The sequence below is a fragment of the Chiloscyllium plagiosum genome, chromosome 41, assembly GCF_004010195.1.
Source record: "Chiloscyllium plagiosum isolate BGI_BamShark_2017 chromosome 41, ASM401019v2, whole genome shotgun sequence".
NCBI classification, from domain to species: domain Eukaryota; kingdom Metazoa; phylum Chordata; class Chondrichthyes; order Orectolobiformes; family Hemiscylliidae; genus Chiloscyllium; species Chiloscyllium plagiosum.
This window is the reverse complement of record NC_057750.1, coordinates 18,154,655-18,171,994: the sequence shown is the minus strand read 5'-3', so window position 1 is coordinate 18,171,994 and position 17,340 is coordinate 18,154,655. Positions and strand designations below refer to the sequence as shown.

General features: G+C 41.4%; 1 protein-coding gene across 1 annotated transcript in view; it reads left to right on the top strand.

Annotated features, from left to right (window-relative positions):
* Positions 1–17,340, top strand: part of LOC122542904 — a 139,661-nt gene that overhangs the window by 79,600 nt on the left and 42,721 nt on the right. Inside the window, exons 14-19 of the mRNA XM_043681045.1 lie at positions 6,432–6,535; positions 8,172–8,220; positions 8,384–8,545; positions 9,708–9,819; positions 11,427–11,884; positions 14,505–14,666. Coding sequence (XP_043536980.1) covers positions 6,432–6,535; positions 8,172–8,220; positions 8,384–8,545; positions 9,708–9,819; positions 11,427–11,884; positions 14,505–14,666 — 1,047 coding nt within the window. The remainder of the gene's footprint in view (positions 1–6,431; positions 6,536–8,171; positions 8,221–8,383; positions 8,546–9,707; positions 9,820–11,426; positions 11,885–14,504; positions 14,667–17,340) is intronic.

Genomic DNA, 17,340 nt, shown 5'->3' with positions numbered 1-17,340 from the left:
CAGGATGTGGTGCTGGAATAGTATAGCAAGTCAGGCAGCATCCGAGGAGCAAGAGAATCAACGTTTCAGGTAAAAGCGAAGCATCAATTCTCCTGCATCTCGGATGCTCCCTGACCTGCTGTGCTTTTCCAGCACCCCACACTCCACTCTAATCTCCAGCATCTGCAGTCCTCACTTTCTCTGTCGGGCAGATCCAGCCCCCTGCTCCCTACCAGGGATCCATTTTCACATTTCTGTATTGTAGTTATACTCTGACCATGAATCAGATTCTACCATGTCTAAACCGGAAAAGTGTGACTGCCTCTTAGATCTAAGTGCTCCACAATGTATGCGCCTCACCTGAAGAAAATTCATCTCAAAGCTGTTGAGTTTAAGTTGCAGGCACCTGCTGTAAATTTGGCTGTTGTCCAGGATTATAATGCACTCTACAAGCTACTGCATTTGTATCACAAGTTGCACAGACATTCACTTTGTAAATTTGCTTTATCTTAATAAGGAAACTGAGGCTCCTGTTGTAACCTTGTTCTGCTGTAGTGAAAAACCTGCTATAAATCTTTTCCATCATTGTCCTCTTCATTCTCCTCCAGACCTAGATGGTAAAGTTGGTGCATGCTATCCATTTGGTTGACACTTTTTTTTTTCCTTGGGAACATGGATCTTTTTGTGAAACCTGTTGATCAGGCATTATAATTGTTGTAAAGGTTCACCGACAACTTTGTCCAGCTTTGGTTGTTTTAACAAGCTGACGGTGTCTGAATGATTCGTAATTTTATGTTCATGGTTCCTCAACAGACCACAGCAAAACTTGATCCTGCTCCTCACTCTCTGTATTTGTCTCCTGTCATGAGAAAACTAATGCTGGGCTAACAATGCAACTTTTTCCACTTTTTATTACACGAGGTATGGTCAATACTGGCAAGCCAGCGTTTGGGGTCCACTCTTATTGCTCTTGGACTGAGTGGCTTGCTTGATCATTTCAGGGGGCCGTAAGAGTCAACCACATTATTGTTGGTCTGGTGTAATGTGCAGGCCAGACTAGTAATAGATGACACATTTCCCTCTGTAAAGGACATTAGTGAACCAGATGTTTGTTTTTTAACGACATTCAAGGGGTTACACAATCTCCATTAACATATTAAATTCAGATTTCACCATCTGCCACAGTGGATTTCAAGCCCACTTTCCCATGACGTTAGCCTTGTGTTCTCGATTGCTTATCATTGATAGTCAGTATGATTTTGCATGAGGAAAAACATTCCTCTCAAACTTGATTGAGATTTTTGAGGAACGAACCAAGGAGATTGATGACAGCAGAGCAGTAGACATTGTTTAAAACATAGCATGTAGAACAGTACAACACAGTACAGGCCCTTTGACCCTCGATGTTGTGCTGACCTTTTAGTAGTAGTAGCAGCTTTTTATTTGTCACTTCTACTATATACAACCGATACAGTACAAAACAAGACAGCATTCCTCCGGGACCAAGGGTGCTACATGCACAGCACAAACTACACACTCGTACACTGCATAAAGTGCATAACAAATGCAAAACATGCAAGTTACAGTGTAATAGAAGAATGATAAATAGTAGACATTTTTGTAGCAGCCATTTGAAGTTGTGCAAAGAATTTCAGGTGGGAAAGACTCTGATCATACTGTGTTAAGGAGCTAAAAGATCAAACTAACCTACATACCTTTCTGTTTACTATCATCCACGTGCCTATCCAAGAGTTGTTTAAATGTCCTTAATGTATCTGACTCTACTATCACTGCTGGCAGTGCATTCTACGCATCCACCACTCTCTGTATAACGAACCGACCTCCGACATCTCCCCTAAACCTTCCTCCAAACACCTTAAAATTATGCCCACATGACAGCCATTTTCCCCTGGGAAAAAGTCTCTGACTATTCACTCTATTTTTGCCTCAACCACCTCTTCTTTGCTCCAATGAGAAAAGCCCTAGTTCCCTCAACCTTTCTTCATGAGACATGCCCTCCAGTCCAGGCAGCATCCTGATAAATCTCCTCTGCACCCTCTCTAAAGGTTTCCTATAATGAGGCAACTAGAACTGGACACAATATTTCAAGTGTGCCCTTACCGTGGCTCTGTAGAGCTGCAGCATAACCGTGCTGCTCTTGAATTCAAGCCCCCTGCTAATGAAAGCCAACACACACATATCTTCTTGACAACCCTATCAACTAGGGTGGCAACTTGGAGGGATCTGTGGACATGGACCCCAAGATCCCTCTGTTCCTCCACACTGCCAGGAATCCTGCTTTTAACCCTGTATTTTGCATTCAAATTTGACCTTCCAAAGTGAATCACCTCACACTTTTCTAGGTTGAACTCCATCTGCTGCTTATCTGCCCAGTTCTGCATCCTGTCACTGTCCCGTTGCAACATACAACAGTCCTCCACACTAGCCATGACTCCACTAACCTTTGTGTGATCGTCAAACTTACTTAACCACCCCCTCGCTTCCACTTCCTCATCCAAGTCATTTATAAAAATCACAAAGAGCAGAGGTCCCAGAACAGATCCCTGCAGAACATCACTGGTCACTGAGCTCCAGGCTGAATACTTTCCATTTACTACCACCTTCTGTCTTCTATGGGCTAGCTAATTCTGTATCCAGATAGCTGAATTTCCCTGTATCCCATGCCTCCTTACTTTCTGAATGAGCTTACCATGGGAACCTTATCAAAAGCATTGCTAAAATCCATGTACACCACATCATCAATGTGTTTTGTCACATCCTCAAAGAATTCAGTAAGGCTTGTGAGGCATGACCTGTCCCTCACAAAGCCATATTGACTATCTCTAATCAAGCTATGCTTTTCCAAATAATCATAAAACCTCTGCCTCAGCATCCTCTACAATAATTTGCCCACCACTGACATAAAGCTGACTGGTCTGTAACTCCCAGGGTTATCCCTATTCCCTTTCTTGAACAAGGGAATAATATTTGCCACCCTTCAATCATCTGCCACTACGCCAGTGAACAGTGACGATGCAAAGATCATAGCTAAAGGTGTAGCAATTTCTTCCCTCGCTTTCTGTAATAATCTAAAGCATATCCCATCTGGCCCAGGGACTTCTATATCCTTATGTTTTTCAAAATTTTCAACACACCCTTCTTCTTAACATCAGCCTGTTTCACGCTGTCCTCAGAAACGTCAAGGTCCCCCTTAAAGTATTCATTAAGGGCCTCCTGTACCACTTCTGACTCCAGGCACAAATTCCCTCCTCTATTCCTGATCAGCCCTACCCTCACTCTGTCCATCTTCTTGTTCTTCAGAAGTGTAGAATGCTTTGAGGTTTTCCCTAATCCTACCTACTAAAGCTTTTTTATGCCCCCTTCCAACTCTCTAAGTCCATTTTTCAGTTCCTTCCTAGCTACCTTGTAACCCTGTAAAGCCCTGTCTGATCCTTGCCTCTTCCACCTTAAGTAAGCTTCCTTCTTCCTCTTGATTAGATGTTCCACATCCCTTGTCACCCAAGGTTCCTCACCCTGTTGTCCCTTCCTTGCCTCAGTGGGACAAACCTATCCAACACTATCAGCAAGTGCTCCCTAAACAACCTCCACATTTCTGTCATGCATTTCTCTGAAAACATTTGTTCCCATTTTAAGCACCCCAGTTCCTGCCTAATAGCATTGTAATTCCCCTTCCCTCAATGAAATACTTTCCCATACCGTCTGCTCCTATCCCTATCCATGACTATACTAACAGTCAAGGAGTTGTGATCACTGTCACTGAAATGCTCTCCCACAAAGAGAACCTGGCCTGGTTCATTGCCAAATGCCAAATTCAGTATGGCGTCCCCTCTAGTCAGCCTATCGACACAGAGTCCAGAATCCTTCCTGGGCACACCTGACAAAAACCGAACTATTGAACTAAGGAGATTCCAATTAATAATGGGGAAGTTAAAGTCACCCATGACAGCAACCCTGTTACTTCTGTACCTTTCCAAATTCTGCCCCCCCAATCTGCTCCTCTGCCTTTCTGTTGCTATTAGGTGGTCTGTATAAAGCCCTAATATAGTGACTGCTCCTTTCCTGTTTCTGATGTCCACCCATAATGATTCTGTAGATAAACCCTCCTCAACGACCTCCCTTTCTGCAACTTTTGAAACATCTAAACCCTGGAACATCCAACAACCATTCCTGCCCCTGTAATATCCAAGTCTCCATAATGGCCACAACATCATAGTTCCAAGTACTGATCCATGCTCTAAGTTTTTTTTTGATTTGATTAGGTTAGATTAGATTCCCTGCAGTATGAAACACGGCCCTTCGGCCCAACCAATCCACACTGACCCTCGGAAGAGCAACCCACCAGACCCATTTCCCTCTGACAAATGGACCTAGCACTATGGGCAATTTAGGATGGCCAATTCACCTAACCTGCACATCTTTGGACTGTGGGAGGAAACCGGAGCATCCGGAGGAAACCCACGCAGACACGGGAAGAATGTGCTAACTCCACACAGACAGTCACCCAAGGCTGGAATCGAACCTGGGACCCTGGTGCTGTGAGGCAGCAGTGCTAACCACTGAGCCACTGTGCTGCCCGTTCATCACCCTTATTTCTGATGCTACTTGCGATAAAGTAGACATGCTTCAACCCATCACACTAACTGCACCTTTACCATATCAAGTGCCTATCCCTCCTCACAAACTCTCTGCGCACTGTATCTGGCTGTTCACTACCTATTCCATCCTCTGATCTGTATCACAGATTCCCATCTCCCTGCCAAGCTAGTTTAAACCCTCCTGAAGAACTCTAGCAAACCTCCTGCCCAGAATATTGGTATCCCTCCAGTTCTGGTGCAACCTGTCCATCTTGTACAAATCCTACCTTCCCCAGAAGGTATCCCAATAATCCACATATCTGAAGCCCTCCCTTCTACACCAGCCATGCAGCCACGTGTTCACCTGCATTTGCTGTCTGTTCTTAGCCTCGGTAGTCTGTGGCACTGGTAGCAATCCTGAGATTACTACTCTGCTCTTCCTGCCTTTTAGCTTCCAACCTAACTCCCTCTATTCTGTTTTCAGATCCTCACCCCTTTTCCTAACTATGTCACTGGTACCGATGAGCTTTAGAATATCTGACTGCTCTCCACCCCCCTTTATGAATCCTGTAGACTCGATCCATAGACTTTTAGCCTTTGATAAGGTTCCCATGGTAGACCGGTTAGTAGAGTTAGATCACATGGAATTCAAGATGAGCTTTCTAATTGGATATAAAATTGGCTTGACGGCAGGAGACAGAGGATGGTGGTGGAGGGTTGTTTTTCAGACTGGAGGACTGTAACCAGCTGCAATTCAGGGGATCAGTACTGGGTCCACTTTTGTTCGTCATTCATATAAATGACTTGGATGAGATTATAGGAGGCATTGTAAGTAAGTTTGCAGGTGACACCAAAATTGGTAGTATAATGGACAATTAAGGAAATTATCCAACATTACAAAGAGAACTTCATCAATTCAGTCAATTGCCTGAGAAGCTGATGGAGTTTAATTTGGACAATGCGAAGTATTGCATTTTGGTAAAACAAACAAGGGCAGGACTTGTACAGTTAATGGTAGGGCCCTGGGTACTGTTGTAGAACAGAGAAACTTAGGGTTTCGGGTTTATAATTCTTTGAAATTTGTGTCACGGGGGTCAGGCTGGTTAAAGCATTTAACACGCTTGTCTTCATTGCTCAGATTTTTTAATATAAGCGTTGGTAGGTCATGTTGTGGTTGTAAACGACGTTGGTTATGCCTCTGCTATTTGCAGTTCTGGTCGCCCTATTATAGGAAGGATATTATTAAATTGGAGAGGGTTCAGAAAAGATTTACCAGGGTGTTGCCAAGAATACAGGATTTGAATTAGAAAAGTAGGCTGGACAGGCTAAAATTTCATTCACTGGGGTGAAGGAGGTTGAGGGATGACCTTATCAAATCATGAGCGGGTGTAGATAAGATGGTGTAAGGGTAAAGATCTTTTCCCATAAGATGGGGGAGTTCAAAACTAGGGGTATATTTTTAAGGTGAGAGGAGAAAGATTTTAAAAAAGACCTGAGGCAATTTCTGTCCACAGTGATTAATGTGTGCAATGAATTGCCAGATGAAGTGGTGGATGCAGGTACAGTTACAACATTTGATAAGACATTCAGATAAATACATGAATACAAAAGGTTTAGAGGGATATGGGCCAAACAAACAAATGGGACTAGTTTTGTTTGAAATTATGGTTGGTGTGGGCTAGTTGGACCGAAGGATCTGTTTCCATGCTGTAGGACTCATTTACTCTGACTGATTTACAATATGCTATGCAGTATTACTGATGTTATTCCATGGGATCATTTTTAAGATGGTATTCTACTTGATGTGTTCTGCCGCATGTGTTGTTACTGTGAAAATGTTTTCCTTTCCTCATGCAGACTCATTCAAGCAATAGAAATAGAGATGGGGTTGGAAACCTGGTGTCAAGTTCAAGAATTCCAAGAAATTCGTTAATTGTCAATAATCCTGCAGTACCGCACAGGTCAGTAATAGTAATACAACATTCATAAACCTATTCTGAATGCTGACAGTATGTGCAATACTGAATAAAAGATGTGAATATGGAGCAATGTTTTCAAGTATAGTGGATATCCTTGGGACCACATTATAGCTGGATTGTGCTCTCTTATTTTTCGCTACCATTGTGAAGACTTACCTCTTAAAATATGTCTGACCCCTGCACGAGAGGTAAATTGGCAAAATGTTAGACTATTATTATTTTGGACTGGCATTCTAAACCAAAACAGGACGTTTGAGATGTAGTTGTAAAGAATAAATTGAAGATGACCGAGCATTCCTTTGCACAGAGCATATTCAGTGCCTGGAAAGAATTAGCAAGACATAGATTAGATAGATAGATAGATGGATTCCCTACAGTGTGAAAACAGGCCATTTGGCCCAACAAGTCCATGCCAACCCTCTGAAGAGTAACCCCTCCAGACCCATGTCCTCTGACGAATGCACCCAACGCTATTGGCAGTTTAGCATGGCCAATTCACCTGACCTGTACATTGAGGGAGGAAACTGGAGCATCTGGAAGAAACCCATGCAAACACGGGGAGAATGTGCAACCTCCACACAGTCTCCCAAGGCTTGAATCGAACCCAGGTCCCTGGCTCCGTGAAGCAACAGTACTAACCACTGAGCCACCGTGCCACCCAAATCTCAAGACCGTAAAATTGGCATTCTAGAATGGAGTGACAAAGTGGGATAAAAGGCCTTTGCATCTAAAGTGATCTTAAAGGTTAGACTGTTTGTTCATCTTATCCTGTGTGGATAAATTGTTTCTAAACCAATTACATTCATGTAAGAGTTATTTATCTGAGGACATTCCATTGCTGTTTCTAATTTATTAATTTGTGTATGAATGTTTAGGCCATTGTTTATTGTCCATCTTTAACTGCCCTCAAAAATGTGATGAGTGTCTCCTTGAATTGCTGCAGTGCATGTGGACAATGCCATATTTGGAAAGGGACTCCAGGATATTGTAGTGGGGAGGGAATGGCAATGTCGTTCTAGGTCAGGCTTGTGATTGGCTTGAAGGGGAGCTTGCAGGTGGTGATTCCCATGAATCTGTAATGCTTCTCTTTCTAGTTGTAGAGGTCACAGGCTTAAAAGTTGCTGTTGAAGGAGCCTTGATGAATTACTGCAGTAGTGAATCTTGTAGATCGTACACATTACTGCATTTATGCAGTAGTTTACTACTTTTGGAAACAATGAATTGGACAAATCCATTTAGTATAAATTGGTCAGTGGTTTAGTGGTAGCTCTTCTATTTGCCACCCCATTTCCCTGGCTGCCCTCCCTTCCTATGTTGCCCAGACGGTATAAGTACACATGGAAGGTTTGTAGCCCCTTACTGCCCTTGAAAGATCTGTATTCAAAACATGAGAAAGCCCCTATCCATAGTTATTCAACCTGGGCGCTACTTCTTGCATACTGCTTACCCAACCTTTAGCAAGAATTTTGAAAATGCAACCTTGTGAACCTGTGGCATTTGTAATTCAGTGTTGTCCTTGTATTTCGTATCATTATGCACCCATTTGTTAATACCTGTGTTCTGATTCACTTATACCAATAGACTGCAGATGACCGTACAAACTATTCCTGTTTTCTAGGGGATTTTTCCAGAATTCACAATCATTCAGCAATTCAACGAAAAGAAGGGTGAGTCTAATTACATGTTACTTTTGTTGCCTAGTCATTTGTTTATCACTAATTTCAAACCTAAAGTTTAGTGCATCAGACATTATGGACTGTGCTACTAACACTGCCCACAGCTAGAAGCTGTATTCCAGCCTTTTTCTCATTGGGATTTTGTCAATCTTAGGTATACGAAACCTCTGTACTATGTGAAGCTAGAAAGAAGGCGATATTACACAACTTGAGAGAACGAGAGTCACGCAGAATGATGGAAAATCGTTTTAAAGTATTGAAGAACAAACTTTTTGATGACAAACAAATTGCTTCAAAAGGTGCCATCCTTGATGAGGTTTGTGAATAATTCATTTGATTATAAAGCAAGATGCAGCAGGATTTACACCTTCCGCTTCTCCATAAATATGTTTGCACTTCATTTTCCAGTGCATGTTGGACCTTTGTGATGATAGAACACATTTTACAGGAATTAGGTATTTTTTTCTCCCCTCTGGTTTGTTGGGCAATGCCATGAGCCTTCAATGTAAATTAAAAGGCCCAGTCTCATTAGGTTGTTGAAACATCAAGTATTTGACTTCCCAGTTAACTATTTCAAACATTAGTTGTATAATTTCATGAATAATATAGTCTATTTCTATAAATTCTAAAGTGGATTTTGTTCAAAACATTTGTAATTATTCAGCAGTGAGACAGAGCATAATCTTGATGAACCACATAAAATTGCGTCAGGCTGGACAGACTAATCGTGGGTTTGATATTCCTCCTATGCCGTTGGGTCTCCAGATCAACAGGTCACAGTCTCAGTATACGGGTTAGACAATTTAGGATTGCAATGAGAAAAATTTTAGATCTTAGAAGGTGGTGAATCTATGGAATTCTGTACATATAAGACATTGGAGCACTGAAGTCACTGAATGGCTTGTGTCCCCTGACATTGTTGAAAGGTTCTAATTACATATGTGCAAAAGTATGGTAACTCAAACAGGGCCCAAATAATCACAATCAATCAGGACACATTGAGGTCATTGTAGTACTGACAGGGGTACTGAATGTGCCAATTTTAAGTATGGGCAGTGAGAACCTCTTGCTGTTGTCAGCAGAAACAATCATATATTTAAGAAACAAATAGACATCTAGACACTAAAGGCATCATTGTATAAGGAGAAAGAGCAGAAGCATCAGTCACGATTATATTGAATGGTGGAGCGAGTTCAATGGACGGACTTTTGCTCCTGATTTCTATGTCTGTATAAACACTTCCCATGGCAGAGGGTGGGGTATTTTTCATTGCTTTGATTCAAATTGATTAACTTCAAATTAATAATATGGTTGAGAAGTAGAGCAAGTAATGAGATATTTGTATTGTGTGTTTCCCAAAGAATTGAATTAAAAATTGGAAAGGAGCTATAAATGGAATATTTGCAATGCACAGCAGCTACAATCATGTGGAGTTCTGAAACTTTTTTTTTGCATTTTGATTTTATTGTGTTCTACAGGCCATAGATGTAATCAATAACTTGGATAGGCAGTCCAAAAATCTAACAGTGGAGAAGGAACTACTGTTAGGAAAACAGAAAATCCTGTTAGAAAAGATCTCGCTATTATCTGGTAAGACCTTTTACCTATTTAAAAAGAAGCATTCTAATGCTGAAGCAACTTGGAGTATATTGTTGACCTCCTTGAAATACACAAAATTCTGAAGTGGGTTTAACAAGGTGGATGCTGAGTGGCTATTTCCTTAGGAGGTCGAGAATGTTCTCAAGACTAAGTATTTGCTATTTGAGATTAGATTAGATTAGATTCCCTTCGTCCCAACAAGTCCACACTGACCCTCCAAAGGGTAAACCACCCAGACCCATTTCCCTCTGACTAATGCACCTAACACTACAGGCAATTTAGCATAGCCAATCCACCTGACTTGCACATCTTTGGACTGTGGGAGGAAACTGGAGCATCCGGAGGAAACCCACGCAGACACTGGGAGAATGTGCAAACTCCACACAGACGGCCGCCAGAGACGGGAATCGAACCTGGGACCCTGGTGCTGTGAGGCATCAGTGCTAACCACTGAGCCACCGTGCCGCCCGATGATTAAGATGTAGAAATTCTGTTTGGGAATTGTGAATCTTCAAACATCCACAGTTTGTGGAATACATGTTCAAGTCTGAGTTAGGAATATGAGGAGAGCAAGAATGCATTGATGTAGAAATTCAGCTGTGATCTTATTGAGTGACAGTGAGATTGAGGGACCGCATGGTCTAGATATCTTGGGCAAGAATAGTGTTCCATCTCCAGGAAACTAAATAGTTTGGACCTGAGGAACAGAGATGACAGTAACCGAGATTGTTCTGCTTAGTACAGCATAGATTAAGAAAGGTTGCAATTTGATAAGAAATTTCCACCAACTGGTGGGGCATTAGCAAAAAAAAAAGAATTATTTTGTATCTAGAAACCGTTGCCTGAAAGAAGTGGAAACAAGTTCAACTATAATTTTCCAAATGGTACTGGATAAATATTCACTGAAAATCGCAAGGCTTTTGAAAAAGAGCAGGGAGAGTCAGATCAATTGGATAGCCCCTTCACTGAATCAGCGGCAAACATGATGGATAGAATGGCCTTCTCTCATACTGCTTTATTCTAGATTCAGGTGAATTGCTTCACTGGGTTGACCACAACGTTTTTTTAGAATTAGGACGAGGGAAACACAGTAATATCAGACTACATCTGATAAGTGTATCACTGTCATAAGCATAAGCCAAAGTATCCATAAATCCATGCGCCAAATGTTTGAAAATATTTGCCACTCTTCTCTCATGGAAAGAGGGCATCGCAAGTAAGGCTAGCAACTGCTGTCCATCCTTAAACTGAGTTGGCTGGCTCGGCTATTTCAGAGAACAGTTAAGAGTCAACCTGTGAACCTGAACTCTCATCTCGACCAAACGAGGTAAGGAATGCTGATTTCCTTCCCTGAAGAATATTAATGAAGCTTTATGATAATGAATGAATGTTCCATGGCACCATTACCGAGCTCTTTTTACTCTAATTATTAATTAAGTTTCTACCTGATACTGTGGTGAGATTTGAATCAGGGTATAATTACTATGACAAAAACATTATCATTATGCTAGCTGCTCCCTCAACCTTTATAACATAAAGTGACTGACTGTTTTGTAGCTGCTTGTCCAAGTTAATTGATGCTTATGTCAATTGAACAGCTGTGTCTTCCCCAGCAGGGATGGAACCTGTTGTAACACAAGATGGCATTGAAGCGGGTGAAATAATTGAAACCGGTGAGACTTTGAGTTTCTCAAGTGGGAGAGTTTCCTCTTCCCAGAACTCCTTTGGAATGAAATGGTTTGCAGAAGGTGGTCCTGTGAATACTTTGGATGAACATGGGACAAATTGTGGATTAAATCTAAAATATGAGGTGAACTCAACTGGTTCCGATGATATAGTTGCTGTCAAGATCGGTGACTACTTCAATGAAAAATGTAACAGTGAACTTGACTATTCTGGCAGCACCAATACCTTTGCAGTGAAAAGAGAAGGAAATCTTAGCCAAGAAGATTGCTCCACTGTCAGCTCAGTAAATGAAGAATATTCTGGAAGTTCCAGGTTTTGTAGCCTTTCAGATTTCAGCACTGATATGGAGGCTTTGAATAAAATGAGCATGGTACGTATAAAGTGAACTTTGTTTTAGAGCTCAGTTAGGGTCTGATTAGATGTTTGCAGTTGCTACTTCCGAATGAACCAGCGAGACATGCTGGCTGGTAAGTCAGTAGCATCGTATGGAGCAGCTGAACTCTGGCATTGTATTGTTCAATTCCTAACACTGGAAAAGTATAGCAGTCCGTCCAGCTCTTTCACAGATCAGACCGATTAGTGCTGCTTTTTGGAGCTTTCTCCATCTCCCTGCAATTTGCTTCATGAATTCTTTAAAAAGGAATATTGCTAGTGAATATATACCAAAGTCCGTATGTCACTTTTTTGTCTTTGTTTTGAACTTTCCATAAGATCATAAAATGTGGGAACAAAAGTAGCCTATTGATTGGTGGAACAGACTCAATGAGATTGTGGTTGATCTGATAATCCTCAACACTTTCCTGCCTTTTCACCGTAACCTTGATTTCCTTACAGATTGTAAAAACCTTACCTCAGCCTTGAATACACTTAATGACCTAGCCTCTACAGCTGTTTGTGGTAAAGAATTCCACACGTTCACCATCTTCTGAGAAGAAATCCCTCCTCGTCTTAAGTGGGTGACTCCTTAAGTCCTAGGAACTCCCACAAGAGAAAGCAACCTCTCCACATCTACTTGTCATAAGAATCCCAACGAGTACAGGCCCAACCTACTCAACTTCTCCTCAAGTCAGTCCCTCCATACCCAGGATCAGCTTAGTGAGCCTTAGATGGACTGCCTCCAATGCCAATATATCTTCCATTAGATAAGAGGCCCTAAGCTATCCACAACATTCCAGCTGCGGTCTGACTTGTGCCTTGTTTAGTTTTAGTAATACCTCCATACTTTTGTACTCCATTCCCTTTGAAATAAAGGCCAACGTTCCATTTGCATGCCCTATAACTCACTGAACTTGGATCTAGCTTCTTGTGCTTTATGCGCGAAGACTCCCAAATCTCTCTCTGCTGTTTGTGGTCAGTCTCAAAATACATAATATTCAACTCTTCTATTCTTCTTGACAAGCACGTAAGTTTACATTTTCCTATCTACTAAATTTTTGCCCACTTGCTTAACCAGTCTATATCCCTGTGTAACTCTTGTCGTCTTGGTTATTGCCTTCCACAAACTTGGCTTTCATATATTCACTTGCCTCGTCCATGTCATTAATATATAGTGTAAGTAATTGTGAGACTGATCTCTGTGCCTGTACACTAGTTGTAGGTTGTCATCCTGACAATATTCCCTTTGCCTCAACTCTGTCTTCCATTGGTTGTACAATTCTGTTTCCATGCTAATATACTACGACACCATAGGCTACTTAATAAGGTAAGAGCTGAATGTGTGTGGTACCTCATCAAATGCCTTCTAAAAATCCAAATATATAACATCAGGAACATCATTATTCTGCAGGGTGGTCGTTAGTTGTCATCAGAAAACTGGCCACATTTGGGAACCTAGGCAAAAGTGAGGACTGCAGATGCAGGAAGGGCTTTTGCCTGAAACGTCGATTTTCGTGCTCGGATGCTGCCTGACCTGTTGTGCTTTTCCACACCACTGATCTAAACATTTGGGAACCTGTTAGGATGAACACTTGCTAGAGTGATAGCAAGTTCTTGCAAACAGTACACTTACTGTAAAATGTGAGAATGTTTTGATCTCATCCTCCAACATGCAGCATGGACAAACCCTTTGATTGTGTTCTTTCTGTTGAAGATGCAAAGCTTCAGGTTACTCATCTGGAGTAAGTCTTTCTTGTGCATCTACACCTATAAGTATATTCTCCTCATCAGGGTCTTTGGGTATTCCCTTCAAACAACTATTAGTCCAAAAGTCAAAAATATAGGTCGTCAACCATACTATAACTATCTGCTTTCAACTCTGTGAAAGAGTAGTCTGCACTATTACAAAGATCTTGATGGCATTCAACTAGGTGGAAGAGTCAGGGATAATGAATGGCAGTTAGTAGGATGTAAGCTGCTCGTTGACTGGTGATGAATTTAATGAAATATACTCACTGGCATATAAACGTAGGCAAAAACGTTTGTAGTTTTTGTGTTGCTACTACCCTCCTGGCTGGCATCTTCAAACTCGGTTCTGAGCAATCGTAGCCATAGTTCTAAACGTGAAACTAGTTGTACCTCATTGTGGAGTGGTATTTGAGGTAAATGACTTTTTTTCAGACGTTCACTAGGCTTTTATAAACTGGGTAGAGAACAAGCTAGTTTTATTTCTATTGGTAACAGTGATTGACACTGTGGACTTGTATAGAAGGTGAGAGGAAGTGCAAATAAAATGTTTTGGAGACTCACAGGGAGTGAAAACTGACCGAGCTGAATAAAGTGAAAGAGACAAACGTTTGCATTTGCACAAAAGGGGAGAACATGTCAAAATGAAGTAGGAGATAATTAAAGGAAATAACTATTTTTTTCTCCTCTTGCAGGAATTGAGCAATTAATTTAAATTTTGAAATAATCAGAAATTTCAAGTTGATAGGCAAGTTGAGGAATATAAAATGTTTAAAAACATGCACAAGTTTTTGCTTGGCAGTAATTATTCAATGCTATTGCATTTACATTTTGTCATGACTTGGTACTTTGTGATTTTAATTCTACAGCAGTGCAGTGAGCCATCTAGGGGTTGGATAGCCAACAGGAAGGCAACATCACACACATTGAGAGAACGAGAATCACGCAAGTTGATGGAAAATCGTTTTAAATTATTGGAGAGCACTGTATTCAATGACAAAAAGGCTCCAAAGGGTGCCATTCTCACTAAGGTTTGTTTAGATGAAGTTTAAAGATTATTCTTTCCAAAAAGGAACTCTTCACCATTTCTGACCCCACTATAGTTTTTTTTGATAGTATGTTGCCAACTTTTTTATTTAAAGTGTGATTTGCTGAATCTTTGTATATTACAGTTAATATCTTGAAATTCACATAACTATTATCTCCTAAGCTGCCCCTTTCATGAGTGTTTGCTTCTATGTTGTCAGTGTTAAAATGTATTGACTTCTGGCCCTCTGGATGCAGCTAGTCAGAACAAGCTGCTGTAAGTTAATGTAAGAACCAGGCTTGATCTTTTTTTACTAATGGATTCCAGTACATTGCCTCATTTACCTCAGAAGCTTCCCAGGGATCCATCTTTGACCACCTCCTATTTCTAGAATAAAAACAAAATATTGTGAATGTTGGAAATCTGAAGCAGAATGCTAGAGAAACTCAGAAGGTCTGGCAGTATCTGTGGAGAGAATTGTAAAATCACAGAATGGAAGAGGCTCTCTGTCCCATCGAGTCTGTACCACCAAAAATATACTACTACCTACACTAGTTCCACTTTCTCACATTAGACCCATATAACATAGAACATTACAGCGCAGTACAGGCCCTTCAGTCCTTGATGTTGTGTTGACCTGTCATATCAATCTGAAGCCCATCTAACCTACGCTATTCCATGTACGTCCATATGCTTGTCCAATGACAACTTAAACTGTCCTATACCTATCACCCCTCAATTTAAAGCTATGTCCCCTCGTGCTCGCCGTCACCATTCTTGGAAAAAGGCTCTCCCTATCTACCCTCTGATTATCTTGTATGTCTCTATTGAGTCAACTCTCAATCTTCTTCTCTCTAACGAAAACAACCTCAAGTCCCTCAGCCTTTCCTCATAAGACCTTCCCTCCATACCAGGCAACATCCTAGTAAATCTCCTCTGCATCCTTTCCAAAGCTTCCACATCCTGCTTATAATGCGGTGACCAGAACTGTACACAATACTCCAAGTGTGACCGCACCAGAGTTTTGAGCTGTAGCATAACCTCATGGTTCTGGAACTCGATCGCTCTATTAATAAAAGCTGTATGCCTTCTTAACAACCCTGTCAACCTGGGTGGTAACTTTCAAGGATCTGTGTACCTGAACATCGAGATCTCTCTGCTCATCTACACTACCAAGAATATTTTGACATTTCCAATTTTTTTTTGAATGTTGGGAGGTTTCTTGCCTCAACTACCATTCCAGGCAATGCATTCCAGCCTCTGGTGAAGAGGTTTTTCTTCAGATCCCCACTGAACCTCCTGCCTTTCACTTTTAAAATTATGACCCCTTATTATTGACCCTTAAGCTAAAGGGAACAGCTGCTTTCTATCCGCCCTGTCAATAATCCTACACACCTCTATCAGGTACCACTCAATCTTGTCTGCTGTAAAGAAAACAACCCAAGCTTATCCAGCCTCTCTTTACGATTGAAATGCTCCATCACAGGCAACATCCTAGTGAATCTCCTTTGCAATTCCTCCAGTTCAGTCATATCCTTTGAATTACTGTAGTGACCAGAACTCCACACTGTACTCCAACTGTGGCCTGATGAAGTCCTGTACAGCTCCAATATGACCTTTCTACTCTTATCTATGCCACAACTCATAAAGGCAAGTGTCCCATATGCCTCCTTAGTTCCCTATTAACTGTCCACCTTCAGGAATCTGTGGACAGGCACAACAAGAGCCCTGTGTTCCTCTGAGCTTCCTACTCTCTTGCCATTCATTAAGTACTCCCTTGTGATGTTCTTTCTTCACAAGTGCATCACCTTGCATTTATCAGGAGTAAGTTCCACCTGCCTCTGATCTGCGCATCTGACCAATTTGTTTGCATCCTCCTGTGACCTCAGTGTCAACCACTCAGCCAATGTTTGCGCACCTACAGACTTGGTTATCATTCCAACTCCACTCTCGCTCTTTTCCCCCCCACCACCCAATCTGTCCTAATATCTTATGTGACATGATGCTCAGTTGTATTTGACAGTGCAACAACCTGGCTTCCGCTTCATGACATCCTCCTCCTATCTCAAATCCACCTTCCCACATTGCATCAATACGTTTTTGCTTCCCTTAATGCACAAAAGTCCACCGATCTGTCTTTGATTCACTCCATTATGTGAATGCCCCAAAGTATCATTTAGAACTCCTTCAGTGACCAAAAGACCTGAAAGTCTTTTGCAGCTGATATTTGCCTGACAGGATCCCAGGAAAGTAATAAGATAAATGCTCAAATGATGTTGATTGGGGAATAAATATTATTCAGAATACCCAAGGAGAATCCTCACATGCTTTGACAAGTGCCACAAAACTCTTATGGCTATACAGAGGTACTACAGTTAAACTCTTGTACCAATAGCATAAAAGGGAAGGAGAAATCATCAAAATGAACTATATCCAGCGACACCATCCCAGCATTCCTTCCTCTCATATGAACTAGGGGAAGAAGTAGGCCATTTGGCTGCTCAAGTCTGTCTGCCATTCAGTAAGATCATGACTGATCTCAGTATTTTGAATTTCACATTCCCATCAATCCCCCACTAATCCTTGTTCTACCTGCATAGGAGGAATCTGTGTCTTAAAAATATTCAACGATCTTGCCTCCCCTCTTGTGATGCAGTGTTCCATAGTCATACAACCCT